Source organism: Sciurus carolinensis, chromosome 12 (genome assembly GCF_902686445.1).
Source record: "Sciurus carolinensis chromosome 12, mSciCar1.2, whole genome shotgun sequence".
NCBI classification, from domain to species: Eukaryota; Metazoa; Chordata; class Mammalia; order Rodentia; family Sciuridae; genus Sciurus; species Sciurus carolinensis.
In genome coordinates, this window is record NC_062224.1 from 72949985 (window position 1) to 72977096 (window position 27112).

General features: G+C 33.4%; 1 protein-coding gene across 1 annotated transcript in view; it reads left to right on the top strand.

Moving 5' to 3' along the window:
• The window catches only part of Ush2a (usherin), a 746720-nt gene that overhangs the window by 85153 nt on the left and 634455 nt on the right, over positions 1 to 27112 (top strand). The window contains exons 4-8 of the mRNA XM_047521110.1: positions 1536 to 1599; positions 3640 to 3934; positions 4902 to 5086; positions 5701 to 5922; positions 7361 to 7454. Coding sequence (XP_047377066.1) covers positions 1536 to 1599; positions 3640 to 3934; positions 4902 to 5086; positions 5701 to 5922; positions 7361 to 7454 — 860 coding nt within the window. The remainder of the gene's footprint in view (positions 1 to 1535; positions 1600 to 3639; positions 3935 to 4901; positions 5087 to 5700; positions 5923 to 7360; positions 7455 to 27112) is intronic.

Here is a 27112-nt window from a genome sequence, read left to right on the forward strand (position 1 = left end):
TAGCATGATATTCTCCAATTCCATCCATTTATTTGCAAATGCCATAATATTATTCTTCTTTATGACTGAATAATATTCCATTGTGTGTATATATCAGAGTTTCTTTATCCATTCATCTGTTGAAGGGTATCTAGGTTGGTTCCACACTCTACCTATTGTGAATTGAGCTGCTATAAACATTGATGTAGCTTGTGTTACTGTAGTATGTTAATTTTACAGCATATCATTTAAATATGAATAAACATGTGAATATAAATAATATAAATGTATGTACCCACACTTGCAAACATCCACACATACACACTTTTTTGTTCCTGAGTTGTCCCCTCATTGATCATTAGGTCCATCCTGCTTCTTGTTCCATTCGTCTACTTTGAGACTACTTTGTGCTTATTCTACTCTCCATCTTTATTCATCAGGTGGATGCTAAGTCTGTGTGGTTTCCTCTAAGCCATCACCAAGGAGCAGCAGCAAAGATGAATCAAACATTCTTTAAAAACTCCTCTTATTGAAATACTATGAAAACTGAATAGTTAAAAAAAAAAGACACATTTGAGAAAATGACCACTTGGTGAATTAGCCATTGCTCCAAATTTAAATTAGAAAAAAGACAATTATTATTGCAATGGTATTGTGTGTTGGGTCTCATTCCATTTTATGTCCTTATGATCCAAACTATCTAGAGTTTTACCTTTCACCAATTTTTTTAAATTTTAAAAACAAAACAAAAATTTAAAGAGATGGTAGTTTTCTTACATTTTTTTCTTTTTGTTTTAAATAAATATTTGCCAAACCAATTAACAAAACAATATTATGTGGATTAAAGTTGATCTGTACCTGTGCCTTAAAAGATCATCTAATTCAATGTAGATTCACCGTTGAACCTGTTTGTCTCAGAAGAATTCTCACAGGATGACGAAATCATGAGATTGAACTAGAATGCTACTGAGATATGTAACACAGAGGAGCCCATAAGCAGAAGCTCTACAATTCATATTAATTTTTTGGAGAGTTTCTAAATGAGCCATTAATCTAGGTTGGAAGAGCATCCAAGCAGACACCCTGGAGTTTGGAGCTAGAGCGGTTGGGATATATGGGTTGTCTGTCTTGATACAAACAGGGTAAATACTCAGGAAACTCTCATTGGAAGCAGATGACAATCATATTTAGGGCTAATTAAATGATATGTTTATAGGTTTATAAATTATACAGAAATTTGATTTGGGAAGAAAAGTCATAGGTTATATTAGTAAATTAACTGGTCAAAGTATTTGCTTTAACTTGAGTATTGCAATGTCTATAGAGATAAATATGATTATTATTCATGTGGAATTAGAAAATAGATATTGAGCTTTAAGAATTTGAAAGGGCAATGATATAAATATGTTTTAAAATTTTATAACTTTAAAAGAATAGTATTTGAAGTTTTGATTCATTTCTTAGTAAACTGAATCTTCTCATATTTAATATTTTTTTCAATGTCTCACACACACACACACACACATAAATATTTATATATATATATTTTTTTTCAGGATTAGAGCAATTTGTTGGAAGAATGCAAGATTTTCGATTATACCAAGTGGCACTTACAAACAGGTGAGAAGATGTGGTATTATAAAACCAAGAGGTATAAGATAAATGCTGAACTCACTTAAACAAGAGTACTATAAAGACTATAGCATTTTTCATGTTTACAGCATTTGGCAAACCACCTAGATAATGTTTACAGTGTTTGCGTTGGCTAAATATGTGGTTGTTATTGGCCAGCATTATTCCCTTGGTAATTCCTTATAATTTGATAAAATTCCTTACAACAGACTTTTTTCTCAGAAAATTTGATTTGTGAATATTTGATAGAATTAGGTCTACATTTGTTTAATCATTATATATGAGAGATTCTCAAATACCTAACAAAACTATATGTGCCTTTTAAAATTACTTTGTTGGAATTTATAACTACTGCAGAAAGTAGCACAATGAAAATGATTAGTTATTTTGGTTCATGGGAAAGTCTCAATATACTGGGCTATGAGACTTAGAGATTAAAAAGAATGAATATTTGAAGTTTTGTTAGATATTTTTCTATTTCCAGTGAATAAATAATAATATAGACTTGAGATAGCTTTTATGAAATTTTTCCTCATCTTCAGAGTCAATGCAACTCTTAGTTCTTAAAGACACACAGATTTCCATTCTACTTAGAAAAGTCCAGGTGAAATTTTGCTAAAGATGACCTCTGAAGTTTCTTTTTCAATATATGATCCGATGATATGATAGTGTAGCAATATATACATAAGTCCATCTCATTTACTTCTACTGAGGAGCTGAAGGGATTTTGTGCATGCTCCTTCAGGGGAGATGTAGGTTAGCATGGTGAAGTTTTTAAATGACAGTTCTGATGGATTTGAGAAGCATTGCTCTTGAGGTGATTCTATGGTCTGTGGCAGTTCCATTATCATTTAAACTTCCTTTTTTGTTAATTATATGCCTGAATAAAGGATGCTATAACACCTGAACACACTGTTGAGGAGACTGACTACCACCAATATTGCTATCTTTCAGATCACCTTTGCCTAAAATGCTGGTGTCACGTTGCAATAGTTCTTTGTGAAGTTTTTCCTGGAGGGCAAAGATTTCATACTGAATAGTGACTTTGGGTCCCATTCAAAGCCTGGTGTCAATTGAAAAATATGGATGTGATTTAAAGGAGAAGGTGTCACTTCACATGGTTTAGTGAATGGAAAAGTTGCCTGGCTCCTTCACTGCCTTACTGTGATCTGAGGAAAGCAGTCTGGTCTCCCTAGTTAGACATGGGTTCCTGGCATTGGCCTACCTGAAGTGCCTGGAAAGGTGTTGTGTAGAAGAATGCCCATAAATAGAATGACAAATTCTGATCTAGAACAGGTATATTTCCCTTAATGGAAAAATTAAATATATCTGCCTGAAATTGGCATTCTTAGTTGACTATTGGCAGATGCCATGTGATCCCAAGCCATTGAAACATTTCAAGGTGCCAGAATCTGCACAAATGAGTCACAGGAAATCATTGACAAATGGCCTTGGCTTCAGTCCATTTACTAAAACAGAAGCAGAAAATGATACTTGCTTTCTTCTTATTTTCCATGGATGAACTAGAAGCCCTAATTTAAGTCTCATTATTTTCAGTATACTATTGTTTGCTTTCAGTGGTAAATTAAACAAACCTAAGTAAATGATACTTTTCTATATTATCACAAATAGGCACAATGGATGAGTATAATATTTATTAATTTATTTTTGCAAGACTGGGAATTGAACCCAGAGCCTCACACATGCTAGGTGAGCACCTATCACTGAACCACATCCTCCAGTCCCTAATATTATATAACATTTCAATAAATGTCTTGAAAAATCACACAAGGGCTGCATGCTTCTCGTTGTGAAGACTTCATACTTAAAAATTTACTGTTTTTGATATGCTTTTATGAGAATGAGGACATTTATTTGGTGAAGGATATGTTTTATGTGCTATTTAGAAAATTGTTAGATCTAAGTGATTACTCATGCGAACTCCAAAAGCATGATATTCACTTATAATAATTCTTAAAACTTCTGTTAGTGTTGTTTGTTCTTAAGTCTCCCTAATGGTTCCCACAGAGAGATTCTGGAAGCTTTCTCTGGAGATTTGCTTCGACTGCACGTCCAGTCCCATTGCCGCTGCCCTGGCAGTCACCCTCGCATCCACCCTGTGGTCCAGAGGTACTGTGTCCCTAATGGTGCAGAAGACACAACCAAGAACAGAGTGTTACGGCTGAATCCCGAAGCTCATCCTCTCTCCTTTATCAATGATAATGACATCAGTACTTCGTGGATTTCACATGTGTTTACAGACATTACCCAGCTTAATCAAGGAGTGACTATCTCAGTGGATTTGGAAAATGGACAGTATCAGGTAAGTAGAAATCATGGGGTTCACATTACTTTTCTGTGACCTCTACAATGATTTCCCACACACTTCGTGTCTTAAAACAATAGAAATGTATTCTCTCACAGTTCTGAAGACCAGAAGTACAAACTCAAGGTGCCCAAAGGGTTATACTCCCTTCAAAGGTTCTGGGAGGATCCTGCCTGGCCTCTTCCAACTTTGGTGGCTCCTAGGGTAACAGTTTTCAGAAGTGTCATTCTAAACTCTGCTTCCATTTTCACAGGCCCTCCCCCCTTGTTTCTTAGTGTGAGTAAATCTTCCTTCTTCTTTCTCTGAAAAGACCCACCCTAAATCTGAAATGATCTCATCTTGTGATTCTTTACTTAATTTTATCTGCAAAGACCCTATTTCCAAATAAGGTCACAATCATGGATATCTGGAGTTACCCCTTGGACATATTTATTTGGAGATACAATGCAACCCTTTGTGTGGAGAAAACTCAATGAGGGAATTAAACATAAACTTAGGTTGCATTCCTATAATATATGGTAGCAAAGTATCTAAAAGATGATATTCAAGGCTTAATTTCTTACATATTTGTATCAAACTATATTTATGAAGTGTTTAAATATTCTTTTTTATTAAGCAGTACAAATTTGTGGAAACTGAGGTGCTTATTCTACAATTGACTAAAGAACTACCTATATGACATTTATTTCATGAAAGCAATGCTCTTTGTTCATGTCTTTTTAGCAAACTTAATATTAATTTGTACTGTGATTTATAAAATCTATGAGAAGAGGGACTAATATAGAATTATGGAATGTATTGCTTTTACTGTAGGTCTATGAAGTTTCTAGATGGTCAATAAATATTTAATAATTATAATTATGAGGAAGTAAGTCATTATATTTGAATCTAGCGATTCCATGGTTTGATTTATACCAGTGTGTCAAATTTATACTTCAATGATAATTAACTTATTCATTTTCAGGTATTTTATATTATCATTCAATTCTTTAGTCCACAACCAACAGCAATAAGGATTCAAAGGAAGAAGGAAGACAGTTTAGATTGGGAGGACTGGCAATATTTTGCTAAAAATTGCAGTGTTTTGGGGATGAAAAACAATGGCGACTTGGAAAAACCCGATTCTGTCAACTGTCTTCAGCTTCCCAAGTATGAACATTTTGAAATTAATTTTAATTGACTCCTGATTTAGTAATAACCAGTAGGTTAGCCTATTCACTAGTCCGACGGAGACTTCCGTCCATCATCAACTTGTTTGAGGAAGATTCTTGTATTTCTTCTCCAAGGAGTTTTAAAGTGTGTTTAAAGTTCTTGTAAAAGAATTTAAAATATTTCTTGTTTACACTCTCACTGTTGTTTTGCCATCTGATTTTAAAATTGTTTAGCAAGCTATCTATATTAACAGAATTTGCATTTTGTTTTCAAGAAAATATTTAGTATGTATGATTTTCTGTGGGTCCTACATTATTTGCGCCTGAAAATATGGAATATATTTTCCCAGAATGAAGAATTTAAGAATTTACTGATAAGCCAGGTGTAGTGGCGCACCCCTGTAATCCCAGTGACTCTGGAGGCTGAGGGAGGAGGATTGTAAATTCAAAGCCAGCCTCAGCAATTTAGTGAGTCCCTAAGCAACTTAGCGAGCTCCTGTCTCAAAATAAAAAATAAAAAAAGGGCTGGATTATAATGTCTCAAAGTTGTGACTTCTGTTTTGTTGAAAGTATGGATAGATTTTCCTGTGATCATATTTCTTTTATTTACAGTTTTACTCCATATTCCCGTGGCAATGTCACATTCAGCATTCTGACACCTGGGCCAAAACTTCGTCCTGGATTCAATGACTTCTATAATACCCCGTCTCTTCAAGAATTTGTCAAAGCCACACAGATAAGGCTTCATTTCCATGGGCAGTACCATACAACTGAGGCTGCTGTCAGTCTCAGTCACAGATACTACGCAGTGAATGAAGTCACCATCGGTGGGAGGTAGTGTACACTACAAGAGTTGCTAATGGAGAGTGGTTTTCACTATAAATTTTATTTTTTGGGCTGAGCATATATCTTAGTTGGTAGAGTGCTTGTCTCCAATGCACAAGGCCCTGGGTTCAATCCCCAACACCACAAAATAATAATAATAATGATAATAATAATAATAATAATAATAATAAAAATAATAATAATTGTTTTTAATTAGTGTTTTTCTTTTTTTTCCGACTGAGATTTCACTAGGCAAACTTATTTAAAAATACAATAAGTAAGATTTTAAAGCAAGACAAATTCCATTTTAATGTTTTGAAATAATTTTCTACTCTAAGAGATTTGGGGGAGATTTTTATATGTCTTTTCAGTATATAATATAGCATTATTATGAAATCAAATTTCAAAAGCCAGTGGGTTTAGAAGCTATGATATTCTGAGGGCTGTAGGCATAGCTCAATCTTAAAGTTCTTGGCATGTGGGAGGTCCTAAGTGGGATCTCTAGCTGCGTGGGGGAGAAAGAGTTACAATACTCTGAATCTGATTTAGATCTAACTTACTACAATGTTTGCTTAGTTTGTTTGGGAATATTATTTTCAAATATTGTTGAAAAAAAAAGAGAAATAGAGCCATTTTAAAATATTTTTGAAAGCAAAGAGAAGGAGTTCGATTTGAGTTTGTAACTATAGTACCAGACAGTTTGTAAGTAAGGCTTGGGTCCAGAGTTCATGACTCTATAGGGAATACTTGTTTTTTTGTAGAAGAAAGATCTACCAGGCTCTTAGCAGTTTATAAATTTCAGATCATAACTTAGAACATGACAAAATATTTTTAAAAAGTGATAACTGCAAAACTATGTCTAATATGGAAACATGCATAAATTATATTCAGAATTTTAATTGTTCTAGAGTAACGATATGCCTTGAGAATAAGGGACACCTTTAAAAACAAACCAGAATATATGAGTTTTTTAAAAAAAATTAGTTATAGTATAATGAAAAGCTGATGTTATGACACTATTTACCATCTGATTTTGAAAAAAGGACAAAAAATTGAAATTCACTATCTTCATTCTACAATTTGTTCTGAGCCTTGCAGTCTTAAACTGTACTTTGAGTAGTTTCAGTAAATGCCTTTCCTTAATGAATTCTCTACATGGTTGGAGTGGATGTACACAATCCCTCTCCCCTTTCCATGGTGGCTTGAGAATTACCTTTACAATCCAGTGCAGTCTGCATATTAATGGCAGTCCTTCCAGTACTTCAGGATTAATTCAAAACTTCCATGAATAACCGCAGGGATTAGAGAGAAACTGATTTTGCATTGATTAAATGTGTTTGTCTTCCTGGTTATAGTCACATAGCATATGTATAGATTCACAGCATAGGGTCTTCAGTATATTTGTGTTGACTTGGTATTTCTAAGTCATTGGTGATGATGTTCACAGGTGTCAGTGCCATGGTCATGCTAGTAACTGTGACACCACAAGCCAGCCCTATAGCTGCCTCTGCTCTCGGGAAAGCTTCACTGAAGGACTTCACGTGAGTTTATTTTATGCATGGAAATCTAACCAAAAAACCTCATAGGAATTTTGTATATTTAATTTTGATTTAACTTCTAGGTGTCTGTAAAAATAAGTTGATATGAACCCAAAATGTCAATTACTCAAGATAAAGTTTTTATATATAAAAAAAAAAGTTATCAATAATGTTGAAAATTTTAAAAATGAAGAGGAATTGCAAATGAAGCAAAACCCTAAGGGTTTCTTTTCCTTTTCCTTTTCTTTCTTGGTTTCATCATCATTATTATATTTTTTCAAATATTGGAATAGTCTAATGCTAAACAACAAAAAATGGTTTGATTTCTACTTCTAAAAGATATTAGCATAAAAGTATCTATAAAAAGAAGAATCTTTAGAAGCAGTCCATCTTTGTATTGTGGAGACAATCAAGATTAATTCATTACTGATAGGAGGAGTTTTATGTAATTAACATGATGTATATAGTAAACTGACTTAGGAGCAATGTTACCTTAGTTTGTCTTTGATGGTCAGGGGACATTTCATAGTTGAGGTGGAAATTTATTTGTGTCTTTAGGAATAACAGGTAAGTGCAAAAAATTAAAATTTGAGAGAGATTAGTTGGTAGAAACGTCCAACATTGACATCACAATAGACAACTTGAGAGGATACAATAGCAGTAAGAATCATACCAATAGTATACCAAAGTAGAGAGTGTAGAGGAAATGGTATTTCAGGCAATTGTCTGGCAATTTCTAAGAAAATGAAGGTAGACACCTACTTCATGGACTTCACAAAAATTAATATGGCATAACCACTGAAATGCAACAATCACTGTAAATTATTATTGTAAAGAAGAATATTTTAAAATTTGAAGTGAAAATTCTTTATAAGCTAAACAGATGAAATTCAAGGAGAAACAGAGATAACTGGAGCCACAAAGAAAATTAATGGATTGACATGTCAGTATCTAAAATTCTGAACAGTGCAAGGATTAACATAACTACAGTGTAGTGACAAGTGATGGATTAATTGAAAATAATTACATCATATTAAAAGGTAGAGTAAAGGTCCCTAATACACAAAGAGCACTTAAAAATATTAAGGAAAACATAACAGCCTAATAAAAGAGAGTAAATATATGAATAAGCAATTTAGAAGGGAAGAATTGATAATATTCTATAAACACATAAAAAGTTACCTGACCTCAGTTTTAATCAGGAAAGTGCAAATTATAATAAAATATTGTTTTTAATTTCTCAAATTAGCAAAATGTTTAGATTGATAACATCTAGGACTTGGAAGAATGTAACCTTGTATACATCATTGATGGAATTGCCTGTCGATATAATATTTTTGGAGAATAATTTTACAGTATCTATTATAACTAAGGTTTCAAGTACAGTAAACTACATTATACAATTACTGTCATTGTCATTTCTCTAGTGAGAAGTGTATAAAATAGTTATGTTTGTATCTTTTTTGTTAACATAAATATGGACTCCTTTATTAGTGTGTCTCAGCTTTTCACATGGTATTATTGTCTCACAGACTTGTGTGCAATTTGCAAAATTCTGTATCTTCTAGACCTTGCCCTCTGCTTGTGTTTTAGCTAATCAGTTCTTTGTGCAGTTCATCTTGGGATATTAGGAAATATCTTATTTTAAAAAACTCATTAGTCAAAGTTTTGGCAAACTACATTTTTGTCCTCTGAGATTCCTCGTCTGATCTAATTTACTTTTGACTTGGCATTAGTTTGACATAGTTTGATACCAGAACACTCTCTCAAGTACAGACTTCCTCTAGCACATCCCTGATGCTATCCGGCTGCTCAGTTTTGCCTCAGGGACTTTGCTTTGGTTATGGCCTCCTGTCTTTCTATATGCTCAAACCAAAACTTTCATGTTCTGTTCTAGATAGCTCTTTGAATTTATTTTCCAGATCACAGCTGTACACTGCTTTTTTTTTAAATTTTTTTATTTAGACATTTAGTCTCCACTGCTAGTCAATGGATGCTTTTTTTTTTTTATTTTTTATTTTTTTTTATTTTTTTTTACGTTTACATAGGGTAATGATGTTTATTATATTTTTCCCCTCCCCCCCACTCCTCCCACCCCTCCCCACCCCTCCCACCCCTCTTTTCCCTCTACACAGTCCTTCTTTCCTTCATTCTTACTGCTCTCCTTAGCCTAACTCTAAACCTAACCCTAAACCTAATGCTAGCCCCTCCCACCCCCCATTATATGTCCTCATCCGCTTATCAGCGAGATCATTCGTCCTTTAGTTTTTTGAGATTGGCTTATCTCACTTAGCATGATATTCTCCAATTTCGACCATTTGCCTACAAATGCCAAAATTTTATCATTCTTCATTGCGGAGTAATATTCCATTGTATAAATATGCCACAGTTTCTTTATCCATTCATCAACTGAAGGACATCTAGGTTGGTTCCACAATCTGGCTATGGTGAATTGAGCAGCAATGAACATTGATGTGGCTGTATCTCTGTAGTATGCTGATTTTAAGTCCTTTGGGTATAGGCCAAGGAGTGGGATAGCTGGGTCAAATGGTGTTTCCATTCCAAGCTTTCTGAGGAATCTCCACACTGCTTTCCAGAGTGGTTGCACTAATTTGCAACCCCACCAGCAATGTATGAGTGTTCCTTTTTCACCACATCCTCGCCAACACCTATTGTTGCTTGTGTTCTTGATAATCGCCATTCTAATTGGGGTGAGATGAAATCTTAGGGTAGTTTTGATTTGCATTTCCCTTATTACTAGGGATGTTGAACATTTTTTCATATATCTGGTGATTACTTGTACATCTTCTTCTGTGAAGTGTCTGTTCATTTCCTTAGCCCATTTGTTGATTGGATTATTTGTATTCTTCGTGTAGAGTTTTTTGAGTTCTTTATAGATTCTGGAAATTAGCGCTCTATCTGAGGTATGGTTGGCAAAGATATTCTCCCACTCTGTAGGCTCTCTCTTCACATTTCTGATAGTTTCCTTTGCCTCTTCAACAAATGGTGCTGGGAAAACTGGAAAACTATATGCAATAGAATGAAACTAAACCCCTATCTCTCTCCCTACACAAAACTCAACTCAAAATGGATCAAGGACCTCGGAATCAGACCAGAGACCCTGCATCTTATAGAAGAAAAAGTAGGTCCAAATCTTCAACTTGTTGGCTCAGGATCAGATTTCCTTAACAGGACTCCCATAGCACAAGAAATAAAAGCAAGAATAAACAACTGGGATAGATTCAAACTAAAAAGCTTTCTCTCAGCAAAGGAAACTATCAGAAATGCAATGGATGCTTTTAATAGAAGAAACCCTTTTCGTTGTTTTGGCTTTCTAATGTCTACTGTCTTTGAAATTGGTTTTATGAGCATATCATGAGAAAAGACATTTGTAAAAAGACTGGTTTTTAATTAGCTTATATGACTTATTGTACTAATTATATACTATATGGATATCATATGTTACAAAAAAGAAAATGAATTGATTGATTTTTTTATTGAACCATAACTGTATTTAAATTTTTTGCCAATTTGATTTGTTCTAGATTTTAAAGTGACATTCTCTATTTCCCAGTGTCTTCTTGTGATGCCTTAAGATGCACACTTTTTCCTTTCTTTGTTTTCAGTGGTTTCCTTCATTAAATTTTTCCTTTCTTCCCAAACCCACCAACAGTCCAAGTATGAAATGCCCTGGAATGAATTTAGTACCTTGAACTGAATGTACCTACTATATGTAAGTTAAGACATCATATGGGCCTATTCTCATGATAACCAGTCAACACTTCCTTATGATAGTTAATTTTTGCTTCTCCTGTTTTATGTTGACTAGTCTGTCTCAACCTGTCTCTCTACCCTTCTTTCTTCCTCTGTACTCCTCTGATGTCCTATCCCATTTTCCCCTTTAATTGCTCACATTGAAGTGCTTCATATTTGATGATTCTTGGGTGATTTCATGTTTTTCCTTTAAAATAGAGGCATTAAATGAATCAAGGTTCATGATTGGTTTCAGAAGTCCAGTTGGGGTTTTCAGACTTGGATTCAGGAGGTGACTGTTGGATTATGAACTAATTAACCAATTAACTATAATTTAGACTGAGAATATATCTTAATGCTTCTTATTTAGCCAGTAAGCATATTTTGAAAAAACAAACAAAAAAAGTAGACTTTTATTATTTCCCTTCTCAACATGTTTTGATCATTCATGAATTTAAGCATAAATAAAGAAGCAACAAACAATTTACCTAGCAAATTTTGGCAAATGTACGTGAAGGAGAAAGTCAATAGACTATTAAGGTGAGTAATTTCTAAGTCCTATGGTATTTTCAGCTATGTGTTAAAACATGAGAAATGCTTTTATAAAATAATTTGTAAGCATGACGTTCTCATTTTGTTATGTTCAACGTATTTTAATATGCATGGGGACTTCTGTATCTGAGAAAATTTGTCTCAATCATCTGAAAATATACTTAAGTGCTTTTTATGTTGTTCTACTATTTTAGATAATACATTTTAATAAAAGTCATTCATTTCCTACTGGAAACCATGTTCTTTTTAAAGACCTGGATAAAATCCAAAAAGAATGTCTTCAATTCACAGTATTATGCCAACCATTAATAATATTACTCAATAAACATGGCTTTTGTGAATTATATTATAGCCATTTGGCAAACAAAAGAAAATGTAAGCCTTGAAAATATGCCAGTTCTTGGCAGTTGTCTTTTCTGTGTTTTTAGGGGAAGTAAAAATGAATGAACTAGAGAGAAAGGAATAGAATGGTGAATTCAAGACCAAGTTGTCATTCTAGGTCATTTTCTTAATGAAACATTCTTCAATTGTTTAAAAAGTTGATGTCACAGATATGTGACTCCAGTGTGGGAACGATCCTTGTACTGTTTTTTTACCGTAAGAATTTTCACTTTCAGATTGTTTTGGCTTCTATTCATCAGAAGATAGTTCAACACTGTGTCCGTTTCTTCCCACGTCAACAGCTAATTGACTCAGGGTGTCAGTTACCTACTCTAAGAAGTATCATGCTCTGTTTGCTACCATATTCACCAGTTGATAGACTTTATATCACACTTAAGTTAACCATCTGTCCTTCTGTCACTTTTTTAGCTTGGGAGATTGATAAATCAAAACTTACTCATAGATTGAGAAACTAAAAGACTATATGATTAATTATTCTTAATTTAGCAAGATCAGCTCCCTATTGTTATAGCTCTACCCATTGCTAACTTGTGTGTTTTATCCCTTCATAAAAATAGGAACTAATAGAGGAAAGAAAACACAAGAACATCTATTAACAAAGACCCTGCAAATTCTAAAATGAACTTAGAGCTAAACATTATTTTCTTAGTTATTTCATTACATTTTGGGTTTGGGATACTAAGAATTGAACTCAGGGGCACTGGACCACTGAGCCATATCCCCAGCCCTATATTGTATTTTTTATTTAAAGATAGGGTCTCACTGAGTTGCTTAGTGCCTTGGCATTGATGAGACTGACTTTGAACTCTTGATCCTCCTGAGCCGCTGGGATTACAGGCATGCACCACCATACCTGGCTCATTACATTTTGTTAGACCTAGAACATACACCTTGGAAGGGCTCAGAAGCTAGCCTCAGTAATATTTACTTAGGAAACCCTAATACATTTTGAGATTGTGTTGGCAATTTAAGGCCTTAACTTTAATTTGTGTTATATACTGTAAAAATATAATGTCATATTTCATCAATAGAGAATACTTGTGATATTTCTTCCCAAGAATGACTGAAGCAGTGAATGATTAATTTACTGATTCTATTTTTGGATTGGTCTAGGCAAAACAAATCCAAAAGATTAAATAGTGTTCATTAACTTACAAGCAAAGTTAAATTTCAAAGTAGAATTCATAATTACATGGTATTGAATTTGTGATTCATTAGATACCTCACAAATGAGAGACAAATATTTTTAAATGATTAATTTTATTTTGATAAATAATCATTGCTGCTGCACATGTATTTTTTTTTTTTTTTAGTTTTCCTATTGAGATAATTGTGGATTTATTTGCAGTTACTAGGAATAGTAAAGAGATTTCATGTACACTTAACCCAATTTGGCCCATGGTAGCATCTTATAAAACTAGGGATTGTTCTTTTTTAAATGATCTCTCCTGATCCACAGTTTGTGTGCCATAATGCATAAAATGTATGCATTTAAATGTCTAATTTGATGAGTTTTGGCATATGTATATTTTTGGGGAACCTCCATATCGATTAGGATGTGAAATGTCACCCTCTTCCCAGATGTTCTCTTGAGCTCCTTTGAACTCAGTACTGTCTACCCTGGACAGCAGAGCTCCCCAATCCCTGGAAACCAACCAGCAATCTTTTATGTCACTACAGATTATTTTTTTCTGTCCTAAAATTTTATATCCTGGAACTATTCAATATGTATTCTTTTAGTACACAGGCTTTTAAATCTCATTCCACCCCATCCCTTTAGATCATTTCCTAACTACTTGCATTATTAGCTTTATTGCAATAAAGTATTCTGGTCCACTTGGTCTTAAAGTCAGTTATGACTATCCAAGTGTATGTTAAGCTCATAGGAGTGGAATAAAACCTAGGAATTGGAAGGTTGGACTTGCATATTATATGATGATGTTGCTGTGACATACCTGCTAACTTTCTTACCCTGATTTCTTTACCAGTTTTAAGATTTCAAGTGTGGTGGACTGTAGCTTTAAGAGAAATGTGATCATGTAAAACTTGCATCCTTCTGGACTTTCATTTTCCTTTAACATCTCTGTTCACCTTTCATGGGTTCTGGCCAAGAGTGACGCGATGACCAGTGCCTCAGCCAACTAGTGGCACTTCGTTGGCTATTTAGCTATTCTTCCATCATCGTGTGACATCATTACCTGCAAGGGTAGCCAAACCTGCACAGAGCAATTTATTAGTGACCATGAATACTTCTCTTATTTTTTGGCTGTAATTTGTGACCCTTTTATAACATTAATCATGGATTTCATGAATTAACTACAATCAAGCTATCGGTATACATTTTTGTTCGTAATATAAATAGCAGAAGCAGCATGAAACATTTTATATAATAAGTTTTTCTCCCATTCAATAATTTGAATGGTGCCAACATCATAATCTATGATGCTTATTATGTAAATGAATATTTCCTGTTATTTCAGAGAATATGTTCCTTTAGAGCCCTGAAGTCCAAAAGTATGAGTCATCATGAATAATTTGCATGATATTTATATTGTATGTCAGTCTTTACCACTACTTATTTTTTCTCTGCTTGCAGAAAGATTTTACTTCATATGAGTTTTGTTTTTGTTTTAATTTTTATGATACTGGTGAATTCCTTTTTTATATAACTAGCATTCAGGCAGTTAATACCACAGAATCTCTTTGATGTACATTTAGTGAGCCAAGGACAGGGATTTAATTTCCTGTCTGACACATGGTGTTATTATTAATCTTTAAAAAACACTTGCACTAGTTCTTTCCCCAAAATAGATTTGTGCATAAATGCATTTAAAATGCAAGTTGAAAATATGACAAAGAAGTTATGAACATTGGGACAAATCAATACTGTCTTACAAAAGACACAATTAGTGATAATAAAACCTAAGAGGTGATATGATTCTTCTGAATTCCAAATAGGACAAGAAACAGAAATACATATATAGGTCCAGCATTATAAATCCAGCGATCACCAAAGTCTAAGATTAGATCCTTAAAGTAGCCAGAGAGAAAAAGACAAACTATGAGACAAGAGTTTAAAAGAAACTGTTGATACTATATTTCTCACAGCCATAAAGCCTGAAGATAATTGTGTAGTGTCTTTGAAGTGCAGGGCAAAAAATCCAATGATTCTATAATAATTGTAGCTAGAGTAACAATTTCAAAACAAAGAATATATTTATTGAAGCAAATACATGTCAATATTATCAATAGTCAACACCTGCAAAAAGAATTATTAAAGAATACATTTCATAAAAAATATAATATTCCCTGAAGAAAGGCCTGATATGAAAAAAGAATTGTGAACTAGTAAATCAGTAAATTCATAGTAACTGTAATAAGCATTGTCTAGATTAAATAATAATAATATAAGTGGCAAGGACTAAAAAATAGCAAGGTATCATAATATAATCCTTAAAAACAGCATTTAAAGGGAAGAGACAAATCCAGCCTCACCTTCTAGCCATCCTGTCTTGACTGGAAAGAGGTGGATACTGAGAAGACTTGTAAAATTTATAGCCCATGGACACAGGATCATTAAAAGCTGACACCTAATCAAAAGAATATAGAATATCCCCCCCTTACACCTTATTACCACATCACTAAGGGAATACTTAACAGCTCCTTTTACCCACTATACCATGTCTTGCTTTTAACAAAAAAATTACAAGTCATATTAAAAGGCAAACACGGTTTGAAGAGGTAAAGCAAGCATGAGAACCAGATTCAGACATGTAGGTTTATTGGAATTATCAGACGAGGAACTTCAAACATCTATGATTTAGTTAAGGGCTTTAATGGGAAAAGTAGACAACATGCCAGAACAGGTGGGTAAAGTAAGCAGGAAGATGAAAATTCTGAGGACCAAAGAAATGCTAGAGATAAAAAACATTATAACAGAAATGAAAATGCCTTTGATTGTTTCATTGTAGATTGGACCCCACAGAGGAAAGAATCTCTGAGTTTGAGGAAGAACATAGGAACTACCAAAATAGAAAGGCAAATAGAAAACTTATTTTTTGTAAAAAAAGAAGACTATCCAAGAACTGTGGGACAACTAAAAAAAAATGTACATATTATAATGGGACTACCAAAAGGAGAAGATATAGTGAAAGGAACAGAAGAGATAGTTGAAACTGTAATGACTGAGAATATCCCCAAATTAATATCAGATACCAGATTTTGGATTGAAGAACAAGAGAACACCAAGCAGGACAAATGCCAAAATAACAATAGTAATAACAACAAACTATGTATGATATGTATTGGTATATCATATTGAAAGTGCAGAAAATTGAAGATAGAGAAAAAATCTTAAAAAGAATCAGTGGTGATGGCTGGGGTAATATCTAACCTATCAAAGAATAAAGATAAGATGTAAACTCTAGTTCTGTTCAGAAAGCATCCAAATGAGAATGAAGTTTAATATATTAGGGATTGAGAGAGGGGGGAAAACCTCATCCACCTAGAATTGTATGAAATGCAAAATTATTCTTCAAACTTAAATCATAAATAAATATTTTTCCCTATTAATAACAAAAACTAGGAGAACCTTTGGTCAATAGACCTGTGTTGTAAAATGTTAAAACAAGCTATTCAGAGTGGGAAAATGATACAGGTCAGAAAACCCAGATCTATATAAGGAAAGGACGAGAAGGACAGAGATGACATAGGTAACATAACTTTAATTTTTCTTATTAATTGATCTAGTTCAATTAGTTTCTTATTATTTGATCGAGTAACAGTTCAACATAATACTGGCCACAGTGTGTTCAGTGGTGACAGCTTAGATATAAGGAACATGAACGACAGCCATGATAGGAGGGATAGGAGGCAGGAACTAGGGATACTTTGTTATTAGAAGGTACCTGTGCTACCCTTGAAGTGGTAAGAAGTTATTTAAAAGTGGACTTGGATTAGTGGTAAATACATATTACAAGCTGCGGGGAAATCTTTAAAAGAGTTATAAAGGGAAAAAAAGTATAATTAATATGAGAAGAAAGGAGATAAAATTACATAAAATGCCCAATTTAAACCACAAAAAGAAAAAAAAAGTGGAAGACAAAAATAAAAACAAAGAACAATGGAAATGAATAAAAAACAATATCTAATATGGTAATATGAATCCAAATATGTCAGTAATTACTTTGAACATCAGTGACCTAAATGCACCAGTTAAATGACAGAGATAGCCACAGTGTGTCAAGACATAACACTCAACTCATTCTATAATGTGAATATTACTCCACTATTAAGAACTAAGATAGTACAAGAACACTCAAGACTAATATCTTTTGTGAACGCAGATGCAAAAATCCGCAAAGAAATAGAAAATCCAATGATGTATTAAAATTACAGTATACCACAACCAAGTAGGATTTATCCCAGGTATGCCAGGTTGGATAAAAATTTCACAATTATCTAATGTAATCTATTACATCAACTGGCTAAAGATAAAAAATCATATGATAACTGATAGCTGGGCATAGTGGCACATGCCTATAATCCTAGAGACAGGAGGTAGAGGCAATAGAATTGTGAGTTCAGAGTCAGTCTCAGCAACTTAGCAAGACTTTGTCTCAAAATTTAAAAAAAATTAAAAAGGGCCAGGAATGTGACTCAGTGGTAAAATGCCCCTGGGTTCAATCCCAGTACCCAAAAAACTCCAAACAACAACAACAACAACAAAAACACATGATAACTTAGATAATTTTCTGCTTTTATAATGATACTTTAGACTGGTTAGTTTATAAAGAAGAGAGATTTATTTTGGTTCTTTGGCTTATGGTTCTAGAAATCCCAGAGCATGGCACTGGTGACCTTGTCCTCTGGTGATGACTTCATCCAACCTCAACTCATGGTAGAAAATAGAAGAGCAAGTGGGTGCATATGAAATACAATGATAGGATAAAGCAGGTTAGATACTTCACTATAACCTACACTTGCAAGAAGTAATTCATTCCCATGAGAATTAATCCAGCTTCATGAGAAAGACATTAATCCCTTGTAAAGTCTCTACTTCCTCACACAACTGCACTGGATACCAAATTTCAGTGTAAGTTTTGGTAGGGACAAATCACATCCAGACCATAGCACACAGTCATGTCAATAAATGGAAATAAAATATTTGACAAAATTCACACCCATTCATGATAACAACTCTCAGCAATTTAGAAAAAAATAGAAGAACTTCCTCAACTTGACATAGAATGTGTACAATAACCTAATGTGAATATCAAGCTTAATGTTGAGAAACTAGAATCTTTTCTGCTCAGATCAGGAACAATATGTAAATGTTTCCTCTTATCACTTCTTTTCAACATTGAATGAGAAGTCCCAGTTAATACAATAAGACAAGAAAAAAAAAAAGGTCTACATATTTGGAAAGCAGAATTGAAACTGTACTTGTTTGCAAATGAAGTGATCACCTACATTGAAAAACTGAAAAAAAAAAGTAACCAAAAGAAAGCTCTTGTAATTAATGTAACAGTTTGCAGCATACATGGTTAATATTTTTAAAAAACTATTGCTTTCCTATATACCATCAATGAACAAGTAGAATTTGAATTTAAAAACATAATATCTTTATATCAGCTCTTAATGAAAATATTCATATATAAATATTATCAAATATGCATTTATATAAGAAAAAAACTACAAAATCATTCCTGATGAAAGAAATCAAAGAATTAAGGGAGAGAGATTTTATATTCATAAATAGGAAAATTCAATATTGTCAAGATGCAAATTTATGTTGATCTATAGAGTCAATGTAATCTTAACAAAAATTGCAAGGAATTATTTTGAGGATATCAACAAGCTGATTCTAAAGTTTATTCAGAAAGGGAAAAATTCAGAAGCCAACGCAACATTGAAGAACAACAACCCACCTTCAATATTATTGTAAGGTTACAGTAATCAAGACATTGTTCTATCAGCAAGAGAGCAGGCAAACAGACCAGTGCAACAGAATAGAGAGCCCAAGAAGAAACCCACATAAAGATAGTCAACTGGTCTTAGACAAAGGAGCCAAGGTAGTACAGTGGAGAATAAGCAATATTCTCAACCAGTGATGATGGAAGAACTGGGCATCCCATGCAAAAATAAATTATACCCCACAATAATTAACTCAATGTATCATGCACCTAAATGTAAAATAAAAATCTATACCATTCTGAGAAGACAGCAAGAAGAAAAACCGATGACCTTAGTTTAATAATGACTTTTCAGATACAGAAAACAAGGATGATTCTTGAAAGAAATCAGTAAAAACCTGAACTTCACTGAAATTAAAAACTTTCAGAGTCAAGGCTATACATAGCTCAGTGGTAAAGTGCTTGACTAGCGTGCATAATGCCCTGGGTTCATCCCTACTACCACTACCACCACTACCACCACATATGCTAAAAAGTAAAAAAAAAAAAAGCCAAAAAACACCTTTTGCTCTATAAAAGACAATATCAAGAGAGTGAGAAGACAAGTCTTATAATGGTGGAAAATACTTCCAAAAGATATGTCTAATAAATGACCATCATCCAAAATAACCAAGGAACTCTTAAAAATCATATATAAGAAAAGAAACAATTTGATAAAAAATAGTCAAAAGATTTTGAACACACTCTTCACCAAATAAAATGCGCAGATTACAAGTATATGAAAAAATGCTCAATATCATATGTCATCAGGGAATTACATTTTAAAACAAGATATCACTATAATAGGTATAATATACCTAATATATTAAACATAATATATTAGGTATAATATACCTAATCCCAAATAGAGATACCAAATAGTGAGGAGGTTGTGGAGCTCAAGAAACTCTAATTCATTGCTGATAATAATACAAAATGGTAGAGTCACTTTGGAAGGCAATTTGACACTATCTGGTAAAACTAAACATACTCTTACCCTATGATCTAGCAATTGTGCTCACTGATATCTACTCAACTGAGTTCAAAATTTCTGTCCAAACAAAAAATAGCACATTGCTGTTTACAGGAACTTTATGCAAAATTGCTAGAACATGGAAGGAACTAAGTTTTGCTTCATTGGGCAAGTGGATAAATTATGGTACATGCATATAATGAATTAATCAGTACTAAAATGAAATGATTTATCAAACTATGAAAAGATAAGAAACTTCAATGCATAGTATTCATTGAAAAAGCCCTGAAAAGACTGCAAACTGTGAGAGTCCCATTTTCTGACATCCTGGAAAAGGCAAAACTATGGAGATGTAAAGAGACCAATGGTTGCAAGGGGTCAAGGGAGAGGGAGGGATGAATAGAAATTTCATCAGAATTCTCCAACAGAGACTTTGTAGGGTAGTGAAATCTTTCTAATACTATAATGTTGAGCACATGTGATTATATATTTATCAAAACTCATTAGGCATACAATACCAAGAGTAACCCTTAACATAAACTATAAACTTTGGAAGGATAATGATGTGCCAATGTGGGTTCATCCCTTATAATAAATATAACACTCTGTTGGAGGATGTTGATGGTGGAGAGGCTGAACACCTGTAGGGAACCGAGACGACCATACTTTCCAATATTGCTATGGAAAACTGATCTAAAATTAGAGTCTATTAGAAAGCATAGCATTTAAGACAATGGTTGCATTTAGAGACCAAAGTTTCTTGAATTATTTAGGAAGAGGGAATGATTTCAAACTTTGAATGAAGTGGTAGTTTTATTCTAAAAAATACACTCTAAAGGAAGATATATAATATGTAACATACCAAGTCATAGAAGATGAACAGAAGTAAAAACAACATCCTTGTTCTGAACTAGGGCCAAAATGGAGAAGGAAAAGAAAAATAGAAAGAGACCCAGAATAGCTAAAGCAATCCTTAGCAGGAAGAGTGAAGCAGGGGGGTATCACAATACCAGAACTTCAACTATACTACAGAAAAATTGTAACAATAAAGGCATGGTATTGGAACCAAAATAGACAGGTAGATCAATGGTACAGAATAGAGGACACAGAGACAAATCCAAATAAATACAGTTTTCTCATACTAGACAAAGGTGCAAATTACATACAATGGAGAAAAGATAGCCTGTTCAACAAATGGTACTGGGAAAACTGGAAATCCATATGTAACAGAATGAAACTAAACCCCTATCTCTCAAACTGCACAAAAATCAACTCAAAATGGATCAAGGACCTTGGAATCAGACCAGAGACCCTGCATCTTGTAGAAGAAAAAGTAGGTCCAAATCTTCAACATGTCAGCTTAGGATCAGACTTCCTGAACATGACTCCCATAGCATAAAAAATAAAAGCAAGAATCAATAACTGGTCTCGATTCAAACTAAAATGCTTTCTCTCAGCAAAGGAAACTATCAGCAATGTGAAGAGAGAACCTACAGAGTGGGAGAAAATCTTTTCCACTCATACTTCAGATAGAACACTAATTTCCAGAATATATAAAGAACTCAAAAAACTTTACACCAAGAATACAAATAACCCAATCAACAAATGGGCTAAGGAAATGAACAGACAGTTCACAGAAGAAGATCTACAAGCAACCAACAGATATATGAAAAAATGTTCAACATCTCTAGTAGTAAGAGAAATGCAAATGAAAACTACCCTAAGATTCCATCTCACCCAATTAGAATGGCGATTATCAAGATACAACCAACAATAGGTTGGTGAAGATGTGTGGAAAAAGGTACACTCATACATTGCTGGTGGGGTTGCAAATTAGTGCAGCCACTCTGGAAAGCAGTGTGGAGATTCCTCAGAAACCTTGGAATGGAATCACCATTTGACCCAGCTATTCCACTCCTATTCCACTCCCAGCTATTCCACATTCCAAAGAACTTAAAATCAGCATACTACAGTGATGCAGCCACATCAATGTTCATAGCTGCTCAATTCACAATCCAGATTGTGGAACCAACCTAGATGTCCTTCAATTGATGAAAGGATAAAGAAACTGTGGTATATATATACAATGTAATATTTTTGAGCCATAAAGAATGATAAAATTATGGCATTTACAGGCAAATGGATGAAGTTGAAGAATATCATGCTAAGTGAGATAAGCCGATCTCAAAAAACCAAAGGCCGAATCATCTCTCTGATAAGCAGATAATAATACATAATGGGGGGTAAGAAGCAAGAATGGAGTAAGGATGGATTGTATAGAGGAAAAAGAGGGTGGGAGGGATGGGGGGAAGGAAAAATAACAGAATGAGACAAACATCATTACCCTATGTACATGTATGATTACACAAGGTTTGACTCTACTTCATGTACAACCAGAGAAACAAGTTGTACCCCATTTGTTTACAATGAATCAAAATAAATTTTTAAAAAAGGATAAGTAGAAAATTAAAAATTCCAAATAAATCAGCAATCATAACAAATATAAGTGTGATGAACCTTTTGGCTAGATTTAAGAAATTGTCATCAAGAATACAAATAACAGCCAGGCACAGTGGTTGCATGCCTGTAATCCCAGCAACTCAGGAGACTGAGGCAGGAGGATTCCAAGTTCAAAGCCAGCTTCAGCAAAAGCAGTGTGCTAAGCCACTCAGCGAGACTTGTCTCTAAATAAAAAAAATAGGGCTGGGCCAGGAATGTGGCTCAGTGGTCGAGTGCCCTGAGTTCAATCCCTGGAACCTCCTTCTGCCAAAAAAAAGAAGAATACAAATAACAGTGCCAACAAGGATGTAGAGGAAAATGAACCCTTATACACTGTTGGTAGAAATGTAAATTTGTGCAGCCTCCATGGGAAGCAATATGGAGGTTCCTAAAGAATATTCAGCTATACCACTTCTCAGTATTTATCCCAAAGAATTTTCATATGTTTAAGAACATATATCCAAAAGTATTACTACAGAGCTATATATACCCCCATGATTATAACAGCACAATTCATAATAGCCAAGTCATGTAACCAGCCTCGGTTTTAGTCAACAGATGAATGGATAAGGAAAAATGTAAATATGCAAAAGGAGTTTTATTTAGCCATAAAAGAATAAAATTAAGTCATTTGCAGGAAAACAGATGGAACTGTAGAGCATCATGTTAAGTGAAATAAGCCAGACTCAGGAAGTCAGAAGTCATATGTTTTCTCTCTTAAGAGGAAGCTAGGAAGAAAAAGAGATTTTTAAAAAGACCTCATATAAACAGAAGGGGACACAGTAGGGTACAGGAAGGGGACTCAAAGGAGGGAATTACTGGAGATTGAAATTGACCAAATAATGCTATATGCACATATGGATGTGCCATAATGGAACACACTATTCTGTTTAATTATTATGTACTAGTAAAAATTTGTCAGAAAAGAATGTAATTATTAGACTGAAAGAGAAAACAAAAATCATCTTCAAAATGGTAATGTCTGAACAAGGCCTGAATTAGGGCAAGGGAATACCTTAGGCACAAACAAACAACAACAACAAAAAACTAATCTAAATAAATAGTATTTTAATGTAATATTATTAAAAGTCAAATTGATAGAAAGATCTATGATAAAAATAACAATTTAAAAGATAGGCTACTGTTATTTGTTTTATGATCCTATGTTATTTTGTAGTAATAGCCCAAGGTTCTTGCCTACCAGTGTTGCAAGGCTTTGTCCCTGATCATATAAAGAAACAGAATAAACAAGACGGGACCTTATATATAGTTATGTTTTTTGAATGTTTAGTAATATTTTCCATTTATTTCCAAATCAAATTTTATTAGCATGTAAACATAGAATGTTATAACATTTTCCATGTATTTCCAAATATGGGGGATAGTTCATAAATACAGAACACATTTCTTAATCCTAATCCTCCCCTATGTCATAGCATGTTACTTAGGCTGAGTGTGAAACAAATCCAAAACACAAGCACATATTAAGTTTGGAAATTTAAGAAAGTTGGCCTAAACTAGATAAATGTTAGGCAACATAGGTTTTAAATAAAAGTTTTACTAGGGGACAAAAAGTCTCATATGAAATGTATAATTATAACCTTATATGCATCTCATTACAGTTTCAAAAGTATAAATCAAAATTTGACAGAACTGGAAGGAGTAATTGACGAATTCCCCACCAGGGTAGAGAACTTTATATCTCATTCAGTCACTGACTAAGCAGGCCATCAAAAACTACCTCAGAAAATCTTCAATAATTGAATATTAGAATATTTTGAAGCTTAAGTTAATAGATTTCCATATCTAAGAATAAAAAATATAATTTTATCAAGATCTCATGGAAAATTTATGAATATTAATCATGAACTAATCAATAAAGCTGGTCTCAACAAATTATATGTAATGTGTAATCACACCATATTGTAGGCATTAGTTGTAAGTAAGTCAATGTATTGAGTCACCCCACTATTATGCAAACTAGTCAAGAAAAATAGAGGAAAATCCCCAGCTAACTTTATGACCCTTTTATTAATCCAATAAAATTTTATTGAGTACTCATCTGCTGAGCACCCGTTCTACATCTAAGAGCAAAATACAGTTCCTCTTGAACTTGCATTCTCTTAGCAAGCGGGTGGGACTGGGGTAGGCAACCAAAGAAAATATTAGATATATAGTATGTTAAGGTTTCTTCTGAAGACATTGATCTTTATTTTGAACTTCACAATGGAAATGTGGAAATCAGGAAACAAAATCAAATGGGGGCAGTGCAAAAAAAAAAAAAAAAAAAAAGAAAAAAAAAAGGAAATATATGAACCAGTTTTACTTGAAAAGTTAAGTCTAAATATCTTAAACTGGTAACAAACTAAATCTAGTAATTCATAAAAATTATATATAGTAATAAAACTGGATTTCTCCCAGAAATGCTAGTATAATTTAATGAGTCTGTTAATGTAAGTCATCACACCAACATATGAAGAAAAAAAAAAGTTGATCGTTTCATTAGATTCAGAAAAAAATGCAGTTGATAAAATATAATTCTAATCAGTATAAATATTTTCAGAACACAATGGATTGAATACTTCCCTGATGTGACAAAGTATATCTTCAAGTTTCTAGTAACAACATTGCATAAAATGGTGCATCTATTGCAGCATTCTCTTTAATCAGGAATAAGAGTGAATGCCTGTGATTTGACATTGTACTGGAGGTTCTAGCCAGTTCAATAAGATAAGAAAAAGAAATAAAAACTGAAGGAAAGAAACTGAACTACTGATATCTGAAGCCAAGATGATTAAGTTAGAAAATGGAAGAAGAGCAAAATGGAGGAAGGATGGATTGTATAGAGGAAAAAGAGGGGTGGGGGAAGGAAAAATAACAGAATGAGACAAACATCATTACCCTATGTACATGTATGATTACACAAATGGTGTGACTCTACTTCGTGTACAACCAGAGAAACAACAGTTGTACTCCATTTGTGTACAATGAATCAAAGTAAAAAAAAATTTCATGTGTGCAAAAAGTTCCATTTTCCATTAATAAAGCTGCTTAAACAATGTACTACTAAATAAAACACCATATGTATGAAATAAAAAAAATGGAAGAAGAAAATCTTCAAATCATTAACTATTAGTTAAGTACGGATGCTTAGATATGGGACATAGAAATCAATAGCCACTAAAATACCAATATAACAAGCAGAATATTAAAAAGAGCTACTAATTATAATATCAAAAGAACAATTTACCAAGAGCTGTGCATGGAAAATTCATTATTAAAAATAATTAAAAGATCTAAATTATTAGAAAATTTACATCATGTTTATGTAGTGGAAGATTTAATATCACAAGGATATCAGTTCTCCCTATTCATAATGTCAGTTCAATCAAATTCCTATCAAAATACCAAGATAGTTTTCTTTCTGTAATTTTACAAACTGACTCTAACATAATCATAATTAGAAGAGCAAAAATAATGGGCATAAATTTGAAGAAGATATTGAGGGGAAGCATCTTGTTCTGCCTGATATTTGGTCTCATTTTGAAAATTAGATTAATAAAATGTCGCTTGAAGGATACACAAAGAAATCACTAATATATGAATAGAGACATTTCAAATCTAGGAAGAAAACAGTGGATGATTTAATACAAGACTGTAGGAAAGTTTATTTTTCATTGGAAAAGTTAGGTTCATAACTGTTATCTTAAAGAACCCATTCCTAACAAAATATAGATATTAAACTTTTGAACATACAGCACATCCGTATGACTTCTGAATACAAGAAGTGTATATTACAAGGGTAGAAGTTGGTGCATGTAGCTACATTAGAGTTTGAAATTTTTTATCATCAGAAGCTATTATTTAAAAAACAAAGGGAAGAAAATAACAGACTAGCATCAATATTGGCAACAGAACACAGATAACTGACAGTTTCTGAGGAATCTCCACACTGCTTTCCAGAGTGGCTGCACTAATTTGCAACCACACCAGCAATGTATGAGTGTACCTTTTTCCACACATCCTCTCCAACACTTATTGTTGCTTGTATTCTTGATAATCACCATTCTAATTGGGTGAGATGGAATCTTAGGGTAGTTTTGATTTGCATTTCTCTTACTACTAGAGATGTTGAACATTTTTTCATATATCTGTTGGTTGCTTGTAGATCTTCTTCTGTGAACTGTCTGTTCATTTCCTTAGCCCATTTGTTGATTGGGTTATTTGTATTCTTGGTGTAAAGTTTTTTGAGTTCTTTATATATTCTGGAACTTAGTGCTCTATCTAAAGTATGAGTGGAAAAGATTTTCTCCCACTCTGTAGGCTCTCTCTTCACATTGCTGATAGTTTCCTTTGCTGAGAGAAAGCTTTTTAGTTTGAATCTATCCCAGTTGCTGATTCTTGCTTTTATTGGTAGATGTTATTCGTAGAGGGGAATGTATAGGACAGTCATTTTTTTTTAAAGGTGATAAATGAAAGTGTACAATTGTTTGTTTTTACGTTTCATATAAATATGTTTACCTAAATGT